Source organism: Coregonus clupeaformis, chromosome 13 (assembly GCF_020615455.1).
Source record: "Coregonus clupeaformis isolate EN_2021a chromosome 13, ASM2061545v1, whole genome shotgun sequence".
Classification (NCBI taxonomy): domain Eukaryota; kingdom Metazoa; phylum Chordata; class Actinopteri; order Salmoniformes; family Salmonidae; genus Coregonus; species Coregonus clupeaformis.
Window position 1 is genome coordinate 12,085,602 of NC_059204.1, and position 23,581 is coordinate 12,109,182.

The window sequence follows — 23,581 nt, forward strand, 5'->3', positions numbered from 1 at the left end:
CGCTCTTATCCAGAGCGACTTACAGTTAGTGCATACATTATTTTTTTTCATACCCCCTGTGGGAATCGAACCCACAACCCTGACGTGGCAAACGCCATGCTCTATCAACTGAGCTACATCCCTGCCGGCCATTCCCTCCCCTACCCTGGATGACGCTGGGCCAATTGCACACTTCCCCCATGGGTCTCCCGGTCGCCGCCGGCTACGACAGAGCCTGGATTCGAACCAGGATCTCTAGTGGCACAGCTAGCACTGCGATGCAGTGCCTTAGACCACTGTGCCACTAGTGCCTTAGACCACTGCGCCAATTTATCTTTAATGAATTAGTTTCCTCATCCATCCAAGGGGTTCAACTTTACTGGAGCTACCCCCTGTGGTCCTCTGTAGCTCAGCTGGTAGAGCACGGCGCTTGTAACGCCAGGGTAGTGGGTTCGATCCCCGGGACCACCCACACGTAAAAATGTATGCGCACATGACTGTTAGTCGCTTTGGATAAAAGCGTCTGCTAAATGGCATATTATTATATTATTATTATTGCATCAATAGTTGCCCTTAACTTGCTATTAAAGTTATCAACTAAATCATCACAAGAGGAAGGAAGAATAAGTAATGGTGTATTGTTCATACACACTTAATAATGCGTTCAGTATTACCCTGTGCTATGGGCAACAAGGTAATCAAAAATACACAGTGGTGATCAGATAAAGCAACATCAACAATAGAGGAAATGTCAATAGAAAGCCCCTTGGTAATAACCAGGTCCAGAGTATGGCCACTGTTATGGGTGGGCCCAGTAACATGGTCCCGTGTAGCTCAGTTGGTAGAGCATGGCGTTTGCAACGTCAGGGTTGTGGGTTCGATTCCCACGGGTGGCCAGTATGAAAACATTTATGCACTCACTAACTGTAAGTCGCTCTGGATAAGAGCTTCTGCTAAAATGTAAAATGTGATGAAGTCCATAGAGCTCAAAAGATTAATAAATTCAGTGGCCTTGGAGTCAGTCTCTTTGCCAACATGAATATTAAAATCGCCCAACACAATGATTTTATCATAGTTCTCAAGGACAATAGACAATAGTTCAGATAAATCAGTAAAGAAAGTGGGGCAGTGCTTTGGTGTCCTATACAGGGATACAGGGTTATGGCCAGCACTGGTGGCTGACATTTAATCAGTGTAGCATGATGCTTAAAAACCCAAAGTCGCCAAACTACAGCTGAGAGCATTAGTAAAAATAGAGGCTGTCCCCCCAACCTTTCCCCTTTTCTGATAGAGTATGAAAAGCTGTAGTCCGGGGGGGAATGCTTCAATAAGAGCGGCACTACAGTCTGAAGACAGCCATGTTTCAGTGAGAAACACGCAACAAACGTCGCGCTCAGTAGCATTACATGGCGTTGTTTTTCACAGGTAAAGAGGAGAGAGATGGAGGTGGCCTTGGTGTCAGTCACCTCCATCTCACTTCTCTTTACCTGTGAGGAACCACGCCATGTTCAGAATCCCACTTCCTCCTCCACACACAAACAACTTCTCAAACCCGCCATGTTTTTTTTTTTTTTTTGCAGACTTTTGGGATAGCTTGGAACAAGGTATTGTATTTGGCCAAGTAGCGGTCTGATTTGTACTTTAGTTCACCAGGCCTCAAACAGAGCTCGTGTTGAAGAGGCATCCTTAGTATTGTGACGTGTGCGCTCAATGTCTTAGTGGTAGTTGGTGTTCTAGAGTTACAGTAGTGTAATGCTAACACTCATTCGCTAGCATCCCCATTGGTCCCTCATATTGGGATATTCAGCTAGTGCACTCTTTCCACCCCTTCCTAACAGTCCCCATTGCATTGGTTTTTCTCTTGTACTTTGTTCAACGTAAGACTAACGTGTCAGTTTGGTCTATCTGTGTCTGTTTGTGAGTGTCTACCTGTTAGCTTGTCTCTCTGTCTAGCTATGTATAGTTGTTAACACTAGCTGTAAACACACAGTTAGCTAGCAGTGTCCATTAGCATTTCTACTCCATGTTAAGTAGGTTCAGTGGAGACCGGTAGGCTGCTATTTCTGCTGCAGCATTCTGCTCCCTCCATGGGAATATTAATGGACTTGGCCTTTTAGCTACGTCTGCACAGCAGTAGGTAGAATACTTATAGATGGGTTGTACCTGTGGAGCTGCGTGCTCATCCCTTTTGGGATGCTAATGACTGTGCTGCTCCACATCAGGACGGCAGCCATGTTGTTAGGCCGGCTTAAAGTAAAAGGTTAATACGCTTTAATTAGATTTGTAAATCTTGAGGGTTCCCCATTTTGACGAAAGTCTCTGATTATTAAATACAGTTTATAGATTCACATTTATCATCACATTTCTTTTCTCTCAGAGAAGTCTGCTCTTTTGACCTTGGAGATGGTAATTCACTAAACACCATTGGCGAGTTTTGTTGATTTACAGTCTAGTACCTCCCACTGCCTGGTCCCATTCCTCTGGTATTTACATTACATTTTAGTCATTTAGCAGACGCTCTTATCCAGAGCGACTTACAGTTAGTGAGTGCATACATTATTTTTTTATTTTTCATACTGGTCCCCCTGTGGGAATCGAACCCACAACCCTGGCATTGCAAACGCCATGCTCTACCAACTGAGCTACATCCCTGCCGGCCATTCCCTCCCCTACCCTGTGCGCCGCCCCATGGGTCTCCCGGTCGCGACAGAGCCTGGATTCGAACCAGGACCTCTAGTGGCACAGCTAGCACTGCGATGCAGTGCCTTAGACCACTGCGCCACTCTGGAGAGTATCCTGTACAGACCTACCCTACACCACTGAGACAGATGTCCCAGCAACATTCGTTATGTCCTCTTCATTCACCTAGCCTGGGAGAATATTACATATGCTGAGGGTGTATTACATTGACTGTATTACATTGACTACAGTGATATACTGTAAAGCATCTCTCCTGTTGATCTCACTCCCTGTGTCTTGTAATCTCATCAGCTTCCCCTAATCAAATTCTCTCTTGAGGCAGCATTACACCCCAGCCAGCCTCCAGAGGCAAATCAACCACCGCAAATTAATCGGCTGTGAACTTGTGTACTTTATTTTATTGAATACCCTTTGCTGTGAATGGATATTGAGGAAAACAATTTACCGCACGCCAAAACCCTCAGTTGTGATGCTAGGGTATATACTGTAGCTGTATGAAATCCACATGCACAAGAAGAGCATTGTTATCATGAAATGCAATCCCCCTGCCACGTAATCAATAGTGTTTTTTATAGCGCTTGTTGTGTGCTGCAACCTGCAACGGCAGACAGAGACTAAATATATAATGTTGGTGAGCTGGTACAAGTTACTCTGTCACTAAATCACTATTACTGACCTCTCCTCTGGTCCCTGTCCACCCCTCCTCTCTTTTCCTCCCTCCCTCCCCCTCTCTCTCTCTCTCAGATGGGTGCCCGGGTCTGTGTAACAGGAATGGCCAATGCAGCCTGGGACAGAACAGCTGGCACTGTGAATGCCACACTGGCTGGAGAGGACCTGGCTGCAGTGTTGCCATGGAGATCTCCTGTGCCGACAACAAGGACAACGAAGGAGGTGAGTGGTGAAGGGTCACAGGAGGCAGGCTGAGAAAGGCTGTAGATTTGCCTATGGGGTGAAAAAATGAAGGTAGGACATTGTCATGCATTAGTCATGGTTTGATTTGGAATCAACAGTGGTGCACTTACAGTATTTGTGCAACTATACTGCTGATGAGGGGAAAATATCTCTTTATTTCCTGTAAATATCCTCTTGTAAGGCACAGCAGCGTCTCTCAGGTATGGCAATTGACAAGCTATTTGATTCTCCCGGATGAGCAGTAGTCAGCCAGACAGCCAGACGCCTGCCTGGGTTTCTCTATGAGGTTTCCTCCCAGTGAGTGTTGTTAGAGGATCAAAGAGGTGTGATTGTGGGGCTAGTGTTATCAGGCCTGAATGTCCCAATTATGGAATCCTTCTGTCTGTGTGAGCTAGCACTGAGCGGGCTGGGGAGAGAGGAGAGGAGAGGCTGGCTGAATCAATGCCGCCTCCACCTCCTCCTCCCAAGAGTGCATGGGGATCAGTGACCTGGAGTTTGCTGAGATGGATGCCCATATTATCTACCCCTCCCTCCCTTGTGGAAGATGAAGTGACCCCCTCCTGTGACCATTTGTGAGAGGATCAAAGACGCCTCGGAGATGGATGCTTTTCACAGGGCAAGCAGCAGCTCCGCTCCAAGCAGCCAGCCAGCCCAAGTCAGTCTATCTGGGCAGGGTTATCTAACATGAAAATGATACCCAGGTCTATTTCTCCTTAGCTTAGCGGCTAAGTAGTGTGCCAAGGCCAGAGCTATGTCGATCTTAAAGAGTGTTTTCTCTGTGGTATGTCAGGCAATTGAGTCCGGATGCTTTTCTTACATCTTACCTTTCATCTCCCCCCGTCTGAGCAATAGGATAATATGATCAGAGCACAATAAGGGGTTTAAACAGCATTTCCATTTCAATGTGATGCCTGGCAGGCTGGATGTTGTGGTTAATCCAAAAATCTTCCTTCTTCAATGGAGATGTTGTCATATTTCCTACTCACGTCCTTAATCTGTCTGTCTGTGTTTATCAGTCTCCCTCCCTCTCTGTCTCTCCCCCTCTGTTTGTCTCTGTGTTCATTATTTCACCGAATAAAAGCTGAAAGATCAGACAGAAAAAGTCTGTTTGCATAGTTGACGGTGTTTGTTTTGACAGTTCTGAAGAAACGCGCTTGCTTGTGTTAGTGTGTAGAAAGAGAGCGAGAGATGAAAAACGATACGCCTTTAGGGTTGTGAGTGAAGTCCTGTTTGACTTTGATGTCAGTGTCATTGGTTTTGATTAAAAGTAGGACAGGCAGGCACTGTGCTGGGGAGCAGGTTGCGGATCACAACTTCTAAAGGAGAACCTTCGAGAAAAAATAACATTAGGAATGAGAAAAAATAGCACACCCATCCTAATGAAAATATAACATTAGATGAAGAGAAATAAATGAACTGTCTCATAAAAGAATCATGAAAAGAATGGAAAGGGAATATATATTTGAATCATGTATATGTTGTGGTTCATGTGGACACAGTCGTGGTCAAATATTTTGAGAATGACACAAATACTAATACTAAGTCTGCTGCCTCTGTTTTGATGATGGCAATTTGCATATACTCCAGAATGTCATGAAGAGTGATCAGATGAATTGCAATTAATTGCAAAGTCCCTCTTTGCCATGAAAATGAACTTAATCCCCAAAAAACATTTCCACTGCATTTCAGCCCTGCCACAAAAGGACCAGCTGACATCATGTCAGTGATTCTCTCGTTAACACAGGTGAGAGTGTTGACGAGGACAAGGCTGGAGATCACTCTGTCATGCTGATTGAGTTAGAATAACAGACTGGACGCTTTAAAAGTAGGGTGGTGCTTGAAATCATTTATCTTTATCTATTAACCATGGTTACCTGCAAGGAAACACATGCCGTCATCATTGCTTTGCACAAAAAGGGCTTCACAGGCAAGGATATTGCTGCTAGTAAGATTGCACCTAAATCAACCATTTATCGGATCATCAAGAACTTCAAGGAGAGAGGTTCAATTGTTCTGAAGAAGGCATCAGGGGCGCCCAAGAAAGTCCAGCAAGCGCCAGGACCGTCTCCTAAAGTTGATTCAGCTGCGGGATCGGGGCACCACCAGTGCAGAGCTTGCTCAGGAATGGCAGCAGGCAGGTGTGAGTGCATCTGCACGCACAGTGAGGCAAATACTTTTGGAGGATGGCCTGGTGTCAAGAAGGGCAGCAAAGAAGCCACTTCTCTCCAGGAAAAACATCAGGGACAGACTGATATTCTGTAAAAGGTACAGGGATTGAACTTTTTAGGACTGGGGTAAAGTCATTTTCTCTGATGAATCCCCTTTCCGATTGTTTGGGGCATCCGGAAAACACCTTCTCCGGAGAAGACAAGGTGAGCGCTACCATCAGTCCTGTGTCATGCCAACAGTAAAGCATCCTGAGATCATTCATGTGTGGGGTTGCTTCTCAGCCAAGGGAGTGGGCTCACTCACAATTTTGCCTAAGAACACAGCCATGAATAAAGAATGGTACCAACACATCCTGCGAGAGCAACTTCTCCCAACCATCCAAGAACAGTTTGGTGACGACCAATGCCTTTTCCAGCATGATGGAGCACATTGCCTTAAGGCAAAAGTGATAACTAAGTGGCTTGGGGAACAAAACATCAACATTTTGGGTCCATGGCCAGGAAACTCCCCAGACCTTAATCCCGTTGAGAATTTGTGGTCGATCCTCAAGAGGCGGGTGGACAAACAAAACCCCACAAATTCTGACAAACTCCAAGCATTGATTATGCAAGAATGGGCTGCCATCAGTCAGGATGTGGCCCAGAAGTTAATTGACAGCATGCCAGGGCGGATTGCAGAGGTCTTGAAAAAGAAGGGTCAACACTGCAAATATTGACTCTTTGCATAAACTTAATGTAATTGTCAATAAAAGCCTTTGACACTTATGGAATGCTTGTAATTATACTTCAGCATACCATAGTAACATCCGACAAAAATATCTCATAACACTGAAGCAGCGAACTTTGTGAAGACCAATACTGTAGAGGGCATACAGATGCTAAACCTGCATGCAATGTTTTTAAATGTTCTTTGTTGCACTGTTGTCTCAGCTCTGCCCCTGCTTGAGCAATACTCTTGTTCTATTCTGCTCAACAACAAAAGGAAAAATGCCAAATCAAAAATGCCATTGAATCATTATTTAGTTTGCAGCGGTGTCTGTCTGTCCAGATTATTTTATTATGTGCTTCCCCTTGCAGACGGACTGACAGACTGCATGGATCCCGACTGCTGCACTCAGAGTCTGTGCCTGACCAATCCACTGTGCCTGGGAGCAAGGGATCCACTGCAGATCATCCAGCAGAGCCAATCACCTTCGCTGAAAGTCAGGTCATTCTACGACAGAGTCAAGCTGCTGGTGGGGAGGGATGGTACCCACATCATTCCTGGAAACAACCCCTTCAACTCAAGGTAGTGTACCCATCTATCAATTCCACTTACTTCAGGATAGAATCAACTGGTTGTACAGTAAACATCAGCATATATTGTGTCAGAATATTCTAAAGTAATTACCACTGACTTTGACAGTCATACAGTGCATTCGGAAAGTATTCAGACCCCTTGACTTTTTCCACATTTTGTTACGTTACAGCCTTATTCTAACATTGATTAAATTATTTTATTCCCTCATCAATCTACACACAATACCCCATAATGACAAAGCTAAAACAGGTTTATAGAAATGTTTGCAAATGTATTAAAAAATAAAAAAACGCCCTTTGCTATTAGACTCGAAATTGAGCTCAGGTGCATCCTATTTCCATTTATCATCCTTGAGATGTTTCTACAACGTGATTGGAGTCCACCTGTGGTAAATCCAATTGATTGGACATGATTTGGAAAGACACACACCTGTCTATATAAGGTCCCACAGTTGACATTGCATGACAGAGCAAAAACCAAACTATGAGGTCAATGGAATTGTCCGTAGAGCTCCGAGACAGGATTGTGTTGAGGCACAGATCTGGGGAAGGGTACCAAAAAATGTCTGCAGCATTGAAGGTCCCCAAGAACACAGTGACCTCCATCATTGTTTAATGGAAGAAGTTTGGAACCACCAAGACTCTTCCTAGAGCTGGCCGCCTGACCAAACTGAACAATCGGGGGAGAAGGGCCTTGGTCAGGGAGGTGACCAAGAACCCGATGGTCACTCTGACAGAGCTCTAGAGTTCCTCTGTGGAGATGGGAGAACCTTCCAGAAGGACAACCATCTCTGCAGCACTCCACCAATCAGGCCTTTATGGTAGAGTGGCCAGACGGAAGCCACTCCTCAGTAAAAGGCACATGACAGCCCGCTTAGAGTTTGCCAAAAGGCACCTAAAGGATTCTCAGACCATGAGAAACAAGATTCTCTGGTGATGAAACCAAGATTGAACTCTTTAGCCTGAATACAAAGCGTCACGTCCGGAGTAAACCTGGCACCATCCCTATGGTGAAGCATGGTGGTGGCAGTATCATGATGTGGGGATATTTTTCAGCGACAGGGACAGGGAGAGTAGTCACCTTCCAACAGGACAATAACAGTAAGGACACAGCCAAGACAACGCAGGAGTGGCTTCGGGACAAGTCTCTGAATGTCCTTGAGTGGCCCGGCCAGAGCCCGGACTTGAACCTGATCGAACATCTCTGGAGAGACCTGAAAATAGCTGTGTAGCGACGTTCCCCATCCAACCTGACAGAGCTTGAGAGGATCTGCAGAGAAGAATGGGAGAAACTCCCCAAATACAGGTGTGCCAAGCTTGTAGCGTCATACCCAAGACGATTTGAGGCTGTAATCGCTGCCAAAGGTGATTCAACAAAGTACTGAGTAAAGGGTCTGAATACTTATGTAAATGTGATATTTCAGTTTTTTACTTAGAATACATTTGCTAAAGTTTCTAAAAACCTGTTTTTGCTTTGTCATTATGGGGTATTGTGTGTAGATTGATGAGGGGGAAAACGATTTTAATCAATTTTAGAATAAGACTGTAACATAACAAAATGTGGAAAAAGGTCAAGGGGTCTGAATACTTTCCGAACGCTGTTCCACCATCTTCATACCTTCAGTTAGGAAGCAGCTATATCCTCTCTTGCAGCCTGGCGGCGTTGATCAGAGGCCAGGTCCTGACCACGGACGGGACTCCCCTGGTGGGGGTCAACGTGACGTTCGTCAGGTACCCTCACTATGGCTTCACCCTGACTCGACAGGACGGCACGTAAGTGACCATGACAACAGATCTTTAGATGTATTATTTATGTCCCTTAGGCCCCCCCATGACTTTGAGTGAATGGATGAACGGTGAGGATCAAAGTATTTATAACCCCCCTGTCCTCTGTTTTTCTTCCTCTCTAGATTTGACCTGGTGGCCAATGGGGGTGTGTCTCTGGCCCTGCGCTTCGAGCGAGCTCCGTTCCTGAGCCAGGAGCGCACAGTGTGGCTACCCTGGAACCGGTTCTATGCCATGGACACGCTAGTGCTGAAGACGGAGGAGAATACCATCCCAGCCTGTGACCTCAGCGGTTACGTCCACCCTGACCCCGTGGTGGTGGCCTCGCCCCTCTCCTCCTTCTACAGCTCCCACCCTGCAGAAAGGCACATCATCCCTGAGACTCAGGTACATACACAGCTCTCTCTCTCTCTCTCTCTCTCTCTCTCTCTCTCTCTCTCTCTCTCTCTCTCTCTCTCTCTCTCTCTCTCTCTCTCTCTCTCTCTCTCTCTCTCTCTCTCTCTCTCTCTCTCGCTCTCTTTCTCTGTTTCTCTCTCTCCGTCTATCTTTCTCTCACACTTCCTTGTCTCTTCTCTCTCTCACGTCTCTCTCTTCCTCTCCCTCTTTCTTTCACTGACTCCCTCTCTCCCTGCTCCTCCTAGGTGGTTCATGAGCAGCTGGAGATCCCGGGCACAGGTCTGAAGCTGTGCTACCTGAGCTCTCGTGCCCCGGGGTACCGCGCCCTGCTGAAGGTGACCATGACCCAGGCCCTGGTACCCCTGTCCCTGGCCAAGGTGCACCTGATGGTGGCCGTGGAGGGGCATCTCTTCCAGAAGTGGTTCCACGCCTCTCCTAACCTGGCCTACACCTACATCTGGGACAAGACAGATGCCTACAGGCAGAGGGTCTATGGTCTGACCCAGGCATCTGGTGAGTAGCAGCGTGAGATGTTTGGTCCGTTATATATTAGATGTATCTATCCAGACACAGTACAATGTCATCTGTTACCACAACATTGTGTTGTGACTTTCTGACAATCTCTCACTCAGCTAATCAAACAAAAGTCCTTCACTACATTAGCACACGTTTAATTAAGTTGACACCTACACAGTAACATACTGTGTGAAACTGTGTAGGTGTGAACAGTTGTCTACCTCGGGGCCCCGTGCATTCACACATACAGCATGTGATCACGCTTAATTCTGCGCACACACACACACGTCTCATTAAATCTCACTCGCCTGATTAACATTCTTATTGAAGCAAACTGAACCTGATGCGCTTGTCCACGTGACTGGCGAAGAGTACATTTTAAAGCATTCAATGACTGTATGTGCCATGCAATGTGATTTTAAATTCTGTGTTACTTATGAGGTGATGCTAAAGTTTGGATGGAGAATAAAGTGGCATTCTCCTCTGTTCTTCTACAGTGTCAGTGGGGTTTGAGTATGAGACGTGTCCCAGTCAGATCCTATGGGAGAAGAGGACAGCGGTGCTGCAGGGATATGAGCTGCTGCCCTCCAACCTAGGGGGCTGGTCCCTGGACAAACACCACACCCTCAACATTGCCAGTGGTACGACCTACAGCATTTTGTTTTAATATTTTGTGGGTTTGATTTATTTGATTGCGATAGGACAGTGAAGAGGAGACAGGAAAGGCAGGAGAGATTGCGAATCGGAAGGGCAGTGGGTCAGATTTGAACCCATGCCAACAAGCCTAGGGCGGCAGGTAGCTTAGTGGTTAAGAGCGTTGTACCAGTAACCGAAAGGTCGCTGGTTCTAATCCCCGAGCCGACTAGGTGAAAAATCTGTTGATGTGCCCTTGAGCAAGGCACTTAACACTCTGGATAAGAGCGTCTGCTAAAAATGTAAAAAAAAATTAAAAAATAGGCTGTTGGTGTTCACTGGGGTCTGCCGCACTAACCACTTCCACCATACAGACCTACAGCCTTTAGAACAGGACTAACTTCACTCACACCAGGACAGATGGGCTACTACCACAGTCAGATCATTCACACGTGTTCTTGTTTAGTGTTGCGAAATGTTAAAAAAGGTGTGGCTACATGGTCACTGAAACCGGACAGCTTCTTTGAGTACATCCAAGTAGCCCTGTCTTCTCTCATCTGTATATCAGTGCAGTGCCACTGGGTATCTCCTCCTACAACACTGCCCTCTGTGTTTTGACAGCATTACACGTGCCCTGAATACCAATGGAATGTTCCTGTGTGCGGGCAATGACAGACAGGGGACAAGCAGTCGACGTGTAGTCCCCTGTAGCTCAGTTGGTAGAGCGTGGCGCTTGCAACGCCAGGGTTGTGGGTTCGTTTCCCACGGGGGGGGGGCCAGTATGAAAATGTATGCACTCACTTAACTGTAAGTCGCTCTGGATAAGAGCGTCTGCTAAATGACTAAAATGTAAAATGTAAGCAAGGGGGTCAATAAGATGATAAACACTAATTTTTTGTATTAGGATCCCCATTAGCCGATGCCAATGACGACAGCTAGTCTTACTGGGGTCTGACACAAAATGAAAAATACATTACAGACAAAAGACTTTACATTTTACATCCATTTAAAAACATGAATGTGTGTGTGTGTGTGTGTGTGTGTGTGTGTGTGTGTGTGTGTGTGTGTGTGTGTGTGTGTGTGTGTGTGTGGACCAGAAGTCTCCACCAGGAATAGTAAACAAACAGAAATTTGGCCAACTGGCGACATTTTGTTAGTCCCCACGAGGTCAAATGCTATTTCTAGGGGGTTTAGGGTTAAGGTAAGAATTCATTTTAGGGTTAGAATTAGGTTTAGTGTTAGGGTTAGGAGCTAGGGTTAGTTTTAGGGTTAGGAGCTAGGGTTAGGTTTATGGTTAGGGTTAGGAGCTAGGGTTAGGGTTAAGGTTAGGTGTTAGGGTACGGGTTAGGGTTAGGGAAAATAGGATTTTGAATGGGACTGAATTGTGTTTCCCCACAAGGTTAGTTACACATACAGTGCCATCAGAAAGTATTCACACCCCTTGACCACATTTTGTTGTTACAAAGTGGGATTAAAATGGATGTAGTTGTCATTTTTGGTCAACGATCTACACAAAGTACTCTGTAATGTCAAAGTGGAAGAAAAATTCTAACACTTATTTTTATTTTTTAAATATGAAAAATAAAACACAATGTATCTTGATTAGATAAGTATTCACCCCCCTGAGACAATACATGTTAGAAACAATTTCCTTCAGGCTCAGATAAAAAATATGACAGTAGGAGTGGCTATTGAGTCAGCTACCATCCTCAGTAGCTTTCCATCTAAGTTGTCAATGCCAGGAGGTTTGTCATTATTGACCGATAACAATAACTTTTCCACCTCTCCCACACTAACTTTACAAAATTCTAACTTACAGTGCTTTTTTTTTTATTATTAGTTTTTATTATGCATGAATACGATGGCTCACTGTTCGTTGTTGGCATTTCCTGTCTTAAGTTTTCCCACTTTGCCAATGAAGTAATCATTAAAAGAATTGGCAACGTGACGAATAAGCCATCTGATTGGATGAAAGATGGAGTTGAATTTGTCTTTCTGCCCATAATTTCATTAAACGTATTCCAAAGTTTTTTTTTCCATTATTCTTTATATAATTGATCTTGGCTTCATAATACAGTTTCTTCTTTTTGTTGAGTTTAGTCACATAATTTCTCAATTTGCAGTAAATCAGCCAATCAGATAGCAGTCAGACTTATCAGCCACTATATATATATATATATATACACTACTCTGACTCTCACCCCCTCACATTCACTTTGTTTCTATAGCAACAGATTGAACAGGATTGGATTACAGATTTAATTACTTTGTTTTATTTTTGGATACCCAGGGAATTGAAAGTCTTAAATGATAAGTAAGTTAATATTAAGATGGAGGCTGATTAAAAAGTGTCTCTGGTTCTTTGTTCCCGAGCTGTATTCTTGGCTTGGCTGTGAAGTTTAGGATCTAAAAGGATATTGTTTTGAATCGGAATGCCTCTACTGTTTCAGGGATCTTACATAAGGGCAGTGGAGAGAACGTGTTTGTGTCGGAGCAGCAGCCTCCAGTCATCAACAGCATCATGGGTAATGGGCGCAGGCGCAGTATCTCCTGTCCCAGCTGCAATGGTTTGGCCGAGGGCAACAAGCTGCTGGCCCCCGTGGCGCTGGCCTGTGGGGGGGACGGCAGCCTGTATGTGGGAGACCTCAACTTCATCCGCCGGGTCTACCCCACCCTCAACACCACGGCCGTGCTGGAGCTCAGGTAGGGTATCAGTGGAGGAGGGTATCAGTGGGGGAGGGTATCAGTGGGGGAGGGTATCAGTGGGGGAGGGGTTAAGTAGGATGATGGGATGATGGGCAGAAACTAACAAGGTTGTTTTTCTTTCTTTTGTTTTTCAGAAATAAAGACTTGAGGCATGGGTAAGTTATGCGTCCTCCAACAGCTTGGTGACATTGTCTGACATACAGCTGTAGCAGAAGTGATAGTTATCTTCCTGTATGTTGGTACGCTTATTGAATGTATTCCCAATCTCTGTTTTAGTCCTTTGAGGGATTATCTGTCACACCACTTGAAATAGATTTTTGTTGCTGCGGGTTATTATTATTATTTTATCTTATAATTTCTCCGTAGGAACAACCCAACACACAAGTACTACCTAGCGGTGGACCCAATGTCTGGGGCGGTCTTTCTCTCAGACACCAACTCTCGGCAGATATACCGTGTGCGCTCGCTGACCAGTGGACGGCAGTTGTTGGACAATGCCCAGGTGGTGGCTGGGACCGGCGAGCAGTGTGTCCCCTTCGACGAGGCTCGCTGTGGGGACGGGGGCAAGGCCGTGGAGGCCGCACTCATGAACCCCAGGGGTGAGTACATTTACATTTACATCATTTAGCAGACGCTCTTATCCAGAGCGACTTACAAATTGGTGCATTCAATTTATGATAGCAAGTGGGACAACCACTTTTCTTCTTATTTTTTTTTATGGGGGGGTGGGGGAGGGGGGATAGAAGGATTACTTTATACTATTCCAGGTATTCCTTAAAGAAGTAGGGTTTCAAGTGTCTCCGGAAGGTGGTCAGTGACTCCGCTGTCCTGGCGTCGTGGGGGGAGTACCAGGGGCAGGGGCTATCAACCCTGACTGGGGAGGTGACAGTGACTCCGCTGTCCTGGCGTCGTGGGGGGAGTACCAGGGGCAGGGGCTATCAACCCTGACTGGGGAGGTGACAGTGACTCCGCTGTCCTGGCGTCGTGGGGGGAGTACCAGGGGCAGGGGCTATCAACCCTGACTGGGGAGGTGACAGTGACTTGTTACTGAGTACTGATGCAGGGTGGCTGTGCTCCACACGTTCACTATAAAATCCATTCCGCTCATCTAATTTCCTTAAGGATTAGAATTGTTATAGCTGACTGTCACTTTTACACAGCCTTGTAGGAAGCACTCATATTTTGGGATTTTACACAGGTTCACCTGCTGTTCATTTGGGGTGTTTAGCTGTCACTCAATATCACAGGAGGTTGGTGGCACCTTAATTAGGGAGGACGGGCTCGTGGTAATGGCTGGAGCGGAATCAGTGGAATGGTATCAAATACATGATACACATGGTTTCCATGGTTTCCAGGTGTTTGATGCCATTCCATCAGTTCCGTTCCAGCCATTATTATGAGCCGTCCTCCCCTCAGCAGCCTCCACTGCTCAATATCTATCTAGTGATAGGCTATCCTCGGGAAGCGGGGTATGTAAATGACAGTGATTTGTTCAGAGCAGTGACCTGGAAAAGAGATGGCGGCTCTTCTTGACACCAAACCGCCAGGCGGAGTGTTGCACTGTCACTTGGTGTCACAGGAGAGATGACACGTTAAAACACCGACATCCTGATGTCAGTATGATGTTACAACAGAATGCTTGATGAGCCCAACCTTGACTTTGTTTTGACTGTTTGTGTTAGCAGCACCAGAACTCGTTTTCACATGTCAAAAGGGTTATGATTTCTAACTCCGCCTTTCTTATTTCTTTCTGTCTGTCAGGGATCGCTGTGGATAAGAACGGCCTCATGTACTTTGTTGACGCCACCATGATCCGCAAGGTGGACCAGAACGGCATCATCTCCACCCTGATCAAGACCAATGACCTCACAGCGGTCCGCCCACTCAGCTGTGACTCCAGCATGGACGTCAGTCAGGTCAGGAGGGAACTCTATGTTTTATATCTTAATGTTTTGGACTTATAGGCCCTTTAGGACTTATAGGCCCTTTGGGACTTATAGGCCCTTTGGGACTTATAGGCCCTTTGGGACTTATAGGCCCTTTGGGACTTATAGGCCCTTTGAGACTTATAGGCCCTTTGGGACTTATAGGCCCTTTGAGACTTATAGGCCCTTTGGGACTTATAGGCCCTTTGGGACTTATAGGCCCTTTGGGACTTATAGGCCCTTTGAGACTTATAGGCCCTTTGGGACTTATAGGCCCTTTGAGACTTATAGGCCCTTTGAGACTTATAGGCCCTTTGGGACTTATAGGCCCTTTGGGACTTATAGGCCCTTTGGGACTTATAGGCCCTTTGGGACTTATAGGCCCTTTGGGGGGGTCCAGTGGATTTGTGACGACTCATGTGTTCTGTGTCTGTTGATCTAGGTGCGTCTGGAATGGCCCACTGACCTGGCGGTGAACCCCACAGACAACTCCCTGTATGTTCTGGAGAACAATGTGATCATGCGCATCACTGAGAACCACCAGGTCAGCATCGTCGCTGGGAGGCCCATGCACTGCCAGGTCCCAGGCATCGACTACTCCCTGAGCAAGCTGGCCATCCACTCGGCTCTGGAGAGCGCCACGGCCATCGCCATCTCCCACAGCGGCGTGCTCTACATCGCCGAGACGGACGAGAAGAAGATCAACCGCGTGCGGCAGGTCAGCGCCTCCGGAGAGATCTCTCTGCTGGCCGGCGCCACCGCTGAGTGTGACTGCAAGAACGACATCAACTGTCAATGCTTCTTTGGCGACGAGGGCTACGCCACGGACGCCGGGCTTAACGCCCCCTCCTCGCTTGCCGTGTCTCCCGATGGCACGCTGTTTATCGCTGACCTAAACAACATCCGTGTGCGGGCAGTGAGGCGCAACAGGCCCATGGCCACGCCCGTGGGGCTTTACGAGGTGGGGTCACCATGGGAACAGGAGCTCTATGTGTTCAGTAGAGATGGGCTCCACAGACAGACAGTCAGTCTGATCACCGGAGAACCCCTCTATAACTTCACCTACGGGCCAGACGGGGAGCTGGCTGTTGTGGCTGATAACTGTAACAACACCCTGAGGGTGAGGAGGGACGGATCTGGCCAGCTGAGGCTGGTGCTGCTGCCTGAGAACCAGGTGGTCACCATGGGGTTGGACCCTGCCGGCGGCCTGCGCTCCGTATCTGCCCTCAACCAGGAGGTGGCGCTGATGAGCTATGCTGCGAACACAGGCCTTCTGGCCTCCAAGGCCGATGAGACTGGATGGACCAACTTTTATGAGTATGTGTGAATTGACTTGTATAATATGTGTAATGCGACTGGGTAAATTAACCATTCGGTGATATAACTCACATGTTCATGTGGGCTGAAGTAAATAAGTGTTCGCCATTTTTTGGCGTGGAAATAATGCGAGAGAGAGAGAGTGTGTATGGTTTACAGGATGGTCATGTGACTGTCGCCATCTGGTGTCTGACCCTGGTATTACACTGAATACATTTACATTTTACATTTACATTTTTTTGTCATTTAGCAGACACTCTTATCCAGAGCGACTTACAGTTAGTGAGTGCATACATTATTTTTTTATTTTTTTCATACTGGCCCCCCGTGGGAATCGAACCCACAACCCTGGCGTTGCAAACGCCATGCTCTACATCCCTGCCGGCCATTCCCTCCCCTACCCTGGACAACGCTGGGCCAATTGTGCGCCGCCCCATGGGTCTCCCGGTCGCGGCCGGCTACGACAGAGCCTGGATTCGAATACATTACATTACATTACAATACATTACATTACATTACATTACAATACATTACATTACATGGGGTGGAAGGTAGCTTAGTGGGTAAGAGCGTTGTGCCAGTAACCGAAAGGTCGCTGGTTCTAATCCCCGAGCCGACTAGGTGAATAATCTGTCGATGTGCCCTTAAGCAAGGCACTTAACCCTAATTGCTCATGTAAGTCGCTCTGGATAAGAGCGTCTGCTAAATGACAAAAAAAATACAACAACATTACATTACAGGACATCTGTTGTTCTCACATTTGATTAAACAATCAAGCTTTATTTTCCAGCACATGTAGGATTTTTCCTCCATGGCCCCGTTGGCTCAGCTCCGTCCTATTCTCCCCATACAGGTATGACAGTGAGGGACGTCTGACTAACGTCACCTACCCCACGGGAGTGGTGACCAGCCTGCACCGGGAGATGGAGCAGTCCATCAACGTCGACATGGAGAGCTCCAACAGAGACGGTGACGTCACCGTCATCACCAACCTGTCCTCTGTGGAAGCGTCCTACACCGTGGTGCAAGGTAACTAACATGTCACCTAAAAGGATGATTTCTCATAAAAAATATATTATACGAATTGGAATTTCATCATATTGCTGCCCAACAAGACGGCCCCTGATCCCAGAGGTTATTTCAGCCGTTTAGCAGGGAGGGTGGAAGAGCAAGAGGGAGAATGGATTTCCCCACTGACTCGCGGAGGAGGTCTGACAGAAAATAAATGCAATTTCATCTGTACGTCTGGAAACTACTGGAGTCATGAGAATAAGAATTTAAGAGATTTATATGAAAGTCTGCCCTGGTGGGGGGCTCGTAAAAGAGGGAAAAGTGACTTGGCTACCTTAAACTGCACAATTTATTTCAATCTAATGTGGGAGTTCTGACTGAAATGGCCTCTACAAAGTAAATATGTCTTTAAAGGCTCACAAACTTTACTCCTCCTGTTTCAAGGAGATAAATTGAGTTTGAAAGACGTTAAAAGCTGGTTTTGAGTACTCTTGTCTTGTTAGACGTGTTCAAGAAGTTTCCTCGGGTTAAACTCCATGGATTATTTTGCTTCCAGATACCTTTTCTCCTCAGATGTAGTCCATGATCTCGTTACTGCATGTAAATTGAATAAAAGGCTCATGTTCTGCATTTTGCTGAGAGACTAAAAACCTCTTTATCTTTGGTCATGTCATTCTGAGAGAGGATACTTGTTATTGTCTGGGAGGAAAGTACACAGATCCAGGGAACGCATTTCCTCAATCAGATCAAATGGAATGTCTTCTCTGTAATAAAACGTGCCTTCAGTTTCTCACTTCTCATATAACTGTGTGTGTGTGTGTGTGTGTGTGTGTGTGTGTGTGTGTGTGTGTGTGTGTGTGTGTGTGTGTGTGTGTGTGTGTGTGTGTGTGTGTGTGTGTGTGTGTGTGTGTGTGTGTGTGCTGCTCCCCCCTGCAGACCAAGTACGGAACAACTACCAGTTCTGTTACAATGGCACTCTCCGGGTATCGTATGCCAACGGCATGGGCCTCAGCTTCCACACAGAGCCCCACATCCTAGCCGGCTCGGTCAGCCCTACCATTGGTCGGCGCAACATCACTCTGCCCACCGACAGCGGGCTGAATTCTATCGAGTGGAGGATGAGGAAGGAAGTAATCAAAAGCAAAGTGACCGTCTATGGCAGGAAGCTGAGGGTAAGCTGGAGTGCTCAGTTTCTAATGTCAGTCCATTTCTGGAGGTTTTTTAATCAATGCAGCTTGTTGTCTGTCAGACTAAAGACCCTCTCTGTATGGTAGCATGTGTCACTGAGAAGGAAAATAGAGCTACAATATACACTTTAGAGAGTAATATTGTTGAATTTAAATATATATATATATATATATATATATATGACTTGTACACAGCCAGCTCTGCTTGTACTAGCTTTGCTAGTTGGCAAAGGAGAGGAAATTGAGTTTTTCAGTTTTTAGAAACAATATTTTAAAGCGTAGGGTGTCTTCCTCTCATACCTCACGTACCTGTGACTAATGTGATGTCCTTCCTCACTCTGCTCAGGCCCACGGCAGGAACCTCCTCTCCATCGACTTTGACCGCAACACTCGCACAGAGAAGATCTATGACGACCACCGTAAGTTCACGCTGAGGATCATGTACGACCAGCAGGGCCGTCCAGCCACCTGGCTTCCCAGCAGCAGCCTGGCTGTGGTCAACGTGTCCTACTCCCCCACCGGACGCCTGGTGGGCCTGCAGAGAGGCAGCATGAGCCAGAGGAGCGAGTTTGACACCTTCGGACGCATCCTCTCACGCACCTTTGTGGACGGGAAGGTGTGGAGCTTCAGCTATCTGGACAAGGTGAGGCATTCTGATACACTACTGGGTGTGTGTGTTGTGTGTGTGTGGGGGTCTCTGTGTGTGTGTGTGTGTGTGTTGTGTGTGTCTCTGTATGTCTGCATGTGTCTCTGTGTGTACTGTTAGTTGCCTGGGAACAAAGTGTCAAGACAGTTTTCCACTCTTGCCTGTCCCTGAGTTTTGTTGTTAAAGTTTTTCAAGGTGTCTGTTGTTGTGGATGTCCAGACAACAGTACAGAATAAAAGGCTAAATGTATTGTATTTTCCATCTCCCTCCCCAGTCCATGGTGCTGCTCCTCCAGAGTCAGAAGCAGTATGTGTTTGAGTTTGACACCTCAGGGCGTCTCACCTCTGTCACCATGCCCAGCATGGCCAGACACACCATGTCCACCCACGTGTCCGTCGGCTACATCCGCAACATCTACAACCCTCCCGAGAGCAACGCCACCGTCATCCACGACTTCAGCGAGGACGGACGACCACGTGCCACCTTCTACCTGGGCACGGGCCGACACGTCATGTACAAGTACGGCAAGCTGGCCAAGCTGTCTGAGGTTCTGTACGACGGCACGGCCGTTACGTTCGGCTACGACGAGACGACCGGAGTGTTGAAGATGGTCAACCTGCAGAGCGGCGGGTTCTCCTGCACAATCCGTTACCGTAAAATAGGCCCCCTGGTGGACAGACAGATGTACCGCTTCTCTGAGGAGGGCATGGTCAACGCCCGCTTCGACTACACCTACCACGACAACAGCTTCCGCGTGGCCAGCATCAAGCCTGTGATTGGCGAGACGCCCCTGCCCCTGGACCTCTACCGCTACGATGACATCTCAGGCAAGGTGGAGCACTTTGGCAAGTTTGGCATTATATACTATGACATCAACCAGATTATCACCACGGCAGTGATGACCCTCAGCAAGCACTTTGACGCCCACGGCCGCATCAAAGAGGTGCAGTACGAGATCTTCCGCTCGCTCATGTACTGGATGACGGTGCAGTATGACAGCATGGGTCGGGTCATCAAGAGAGAGCTGAAGATCGGGCCGTATGCTAACACAACACAGTACCGCTATGAGTACGACGGCGACGGCCAGCTTGTCGGGGTCAAAGTCAACGACTGGTCCACCTGGCGCTACAGTTACGACCTGAACGGCAACCTGCACCTGCTGAACCCTGGGAACAGCGCCCGCCTGCTGCCGCTGCGCTACGACCTGCGAGACCGCATCACCCGCCTGGGCGACATGCAGTACCGCGTGGACGAGGACGGCGTCCTGAGCCAGCGCGGCGCCGACGTGTTCGACTACAACTCCAACGGGCTGCTGGAGCAGGCGTACAGCCGCACGCCCAGGGGGTGGAGCGTCCGTTACCGCTACGATGGTCTGGGCCGCCGCGTCTCCAGGAAGACCAACGAGGGAGAGCACCTGCAGTTCTTCTACGCTGACCTCAACTACCCCGGCAGGATCACCCACGTTTACAACCACTCTGGAGGGGAGATCACCTCCTTCTACTACGACCTGCAGGGCCATCTGTTTGCCATGGAGGTGAGCGGCGGGGAGGATTACTACGTCGCCTCGGACAACACGGGCACGCCGCTCGCCGTCTTCAGCAGCAACGGACAGATGGTCAAGCAGCTCCAGTACACTGCCTACGGGGAGGTGTACCACGACTCCAACCCTGACTTCAACATGGTGGTGGGCTTCCACGGGGGGCTCTACGACCCACTCACCAACCTGGTGCACTTTGCCCAGAGGGACTACGATGTGGTGGCAGGCAGATGGACTGCACCAGACCATAAACTCCTACCTAAAATCGGCAAGGAACCAGCCCCGTTCAATCTGTACATGTTTAAGAACAACAACCCACTCAGTGACATGATTGACATCAAGAGCTATGTGACAGGTAACGATGATTGCGTTTTGTTTTCCTGTTCTGAAAAAAAAAAATCCATCAAGTAAGCTAATTATGTTGTGACATCTTGCCGTGTTTAAATGAATGTAAATCTATTTTGCAGACGTGAAGAGCTGGCTGGTGATGTTTGGTTTCCAGCTCAGTAACATCATACCAGGTTTCCCCAGACACTCCATGTATTTTGTTGATCCGCCTTATGAACTACTGGCAAGCCAGGACTCTGAGACTGTTCCGGTGAGTTGTTTATAAAATACATATTTGAGCTAATGATAACTAAGACTACACAGGCCAATCTCAATGTAATTTATGTTCATAATTTAAATAAAACAATCACTTGTCCGGCTGACCCTCTGCTGTTTCCAGCTGATAACAGGGGTGCAGCATGCAGCAGAACGCCACAACCAGGCCTTCATGGCCCTGGAGGGGAGGTTGCTCAACAAGGAGCGCCGGGCCAAACGGGACAAGCCCGGCTACTGGTTCGGCACCAAGATCCCCATCGTGGGCCGGGGCATGATGCTGGCCATCAAGGAGGGCCATGTGGTGACTGGTGTATCAGGCCTGGCCAGCGAGGACAGCCGCAAAGTGGCCCAGGTCCTGAACAACGCCGTCTATCTGGAGGGAACCCACTACACCATAGACGGGAAGGACTGCCACTTCTTTGTAAAGCTGGGCCTTGCTGACAGTGACCTGCTGTCTCTGGGGCTGAGCAGTGGGAGGAAAGCCCTGGAGAACGGCGTCAACGTGACTGTGAGTGGACGCTCTCGCCGGGGTGTCACCGTGGAGATCCACACGGTGGCGTTGTCCCTGAGCGTACGTTACGGCCTGGCGGCTGACGTGCTGGAGAAGGAGAGGGGTCGCCTGCTGGAGCAGGCCCACCAGAGAGCCCAGTCGGGGGCCTGGATGAGAGAGCAGCAGCGTCTGAGAGAGAGCAGAGAGGGAGGGAGGCTGTGGGCAGAGGGAGAGAGGCAGCAGCTCCTGGCAACAGGGAAGGTGCCAGGTTACGATGGGTACTATGTGCTGCCTGTGGAGCAGTACCCAGAACTGGCAGACAGCAGCAGCAACATCCAGTTCCTGAGACAGAACGAGATGGGCAGGAGGTAACAGAGCACAGCACAGCCCCTTTGACACTTCATCTCCTAGGGAGAGTAAACATGGGGTTTCCCTCGCAATGCTGCAGGAGCATCTAAGAGGACACAATCTCACAAAACAGATGTCTTGCTGAATGTAAAAACAGCGCCTGAATTAGTTCAGACAATGATTTAGAAAAGCACCCTTAACTACTAATGATATGAACTCTACTTACTTTTTTAAGAGGGGGAAAAAATGGATTTTGAAAAACGAAAACATCTTTTTACATTTTTTTTGGAGGGATTGGTATTGATGCCAATGAGGAAAAAGTTAACTGCTTTCCAACGTCTTATCAGACGTACCCTACACAGCACTGACAATGACAACCCAGTCAAGGCTTTCCTTTCTAATGGCTAAACAACTCTTGAACTGTCTCAGACCACTGTCTGGGGAACATAGAGCCATCGCTTGCCAATACAGTCATAACCATGAGCAATGTTTAAGGACGCTCAGTTGTTCTTCATTCAAAGTACATAGTAATATATGTTTTAATTTAACAAAGACAGAGATTGAGGATGTAACATGTATGTAGATTTGTATGTTCCTGTGCAGTATACTTTTTCTTGCTCTTTTTGTCTGCACTAAATGACAATCATGATGAATTTGTATCGAGGACAACATGCATAAAAGTCTTATTTTCTATTTGTAAAATATGAAAGTATTCTCAATGTTTATTTATTTAAATTTGCAGCCCAAGACAACATGTTACAGACAAATATATGGTGTATGTCGGATTTTGATATTGTTTACTGTCAAACCTGTTGCCCTCACATTACCAAGATAAATGTGTACATTCATTCAGCAACACAGATCCAACCTGAAAGCGGTCTAATTTGTACATTTCTCAAAATAAGTGACTTTAGTATTGTTCTGTCTACAGTGGCTTGCGAAAGTATTCACCCCCCTTTGGTATTTTTCCTATTTTGTTGCCTTACAACCTGGAATTAAAATTGATTTTTAGTGGGGTTTGTATCATTTGATTTACACAACATGCCTATCACTTTGAAGATTCAAAATATTTTTTGGGGTGAAACAAACAAGAAATAAGACAAAAAATCAGAAAACTTGAGCGTGCATAACTATTCACCCCCCCCAAAGTCAATACTTTGTAGAGCCACCCTTTGCAGCAATTACAGCTGCAAGTCTCTTGGGGTATGTCTCTATAAGCTTGGCACATCTAGCCACTGGGATTTTTGCCCATTCTTCAAGGAAAAACTGCTCCAGCTCCTTCAAGTTGGATGGGTTCCACTGGTATACAGCAATCTTTAAGTCATACCACAGATTCTCAATTGGATTGAGGTCTGGGCTTTGACTAGGCCATTCCAAGACATTTAAATGTTTCCCCTTAAACCACTTGAGTGTTGCTTTAGCA

The 23,581-nt window shown here is 47.2% G+C and overlaps 1 protein-coding gene across 1 annotated transcript in view; it reads left to right on the plus strand.

Annotated features, from left to right (window-relative positions):
* The window catches only part of LOC121579155 (teneurin-2), a 337,282-nt gene extending 314,131 nt beyond the window's left edge, over window positions 1-23,151 (plus strand). Inside the window, exons 14-30 of the mRNA XM_041893490.2 lie at window positions 3,424-3,570; window positions 6,837-7,047; window positions 8,712-8,831; window positions 8,969-9,230; window positions 9,485-9,752; window positions 10,253-10,396; window positions 12,839-13,091; window positions 13,229-13,249; window positions 13,461-13,693; window positions 14,856-15,010; window positions 15,462-16,336; window positions 17,190-17,365; window positions 18,284-18,519; window positions 18,881-19,177; window positions 19,455-21,072; window positions 21,185-21,315; window positions 21,445-23,151. Of these exons, the coding sequence (XP_041749424.2) occupies window positions 3,424-3,570; window positions 6,837-7,047; window positions 8,712-8,831; window positions 8,969-9,230; window positions 9,485-9,752; window positions 10,253-10,396; window positions 12,839-13,091; window positions 13,229-13,249; window positions 13,461-13,693; window positions 14,856-15,010; window positions 15,462-16,336; window positions 17,190-17,365; window positions 18,284-18,519; window positions 18,881-19,177; window positions 19,455-21,072; window positions 21,185-21,315; window positions 21,445-22,182 (5,885 nt within the window). The 3' untranslated portion in view covers window positions 22,183-23,151. The remainder of the gene's footprint in view (window positions 1-3,423; window positions 3,571-6,836; window positions 7,048-8,711; window positions 8,832-8,968; window positions 9,231-9,484; window positions 9,753-10,252; window positions 10,397-12,838; window positions 13,092-13,228; window positions 13,250-13,460; window positions 13,694-14,855; window positions 15,011-15,461; window positions 16,337-17,189; window positions 17,366-18,283; window positions 18,520-18,880; window positions 19,178-19,454; window positions 21,073-21,184; window positions 21,316-21,444) is intronic.
* Window positions 23,152-23,581: the final 430 nt, after the last annotated feature.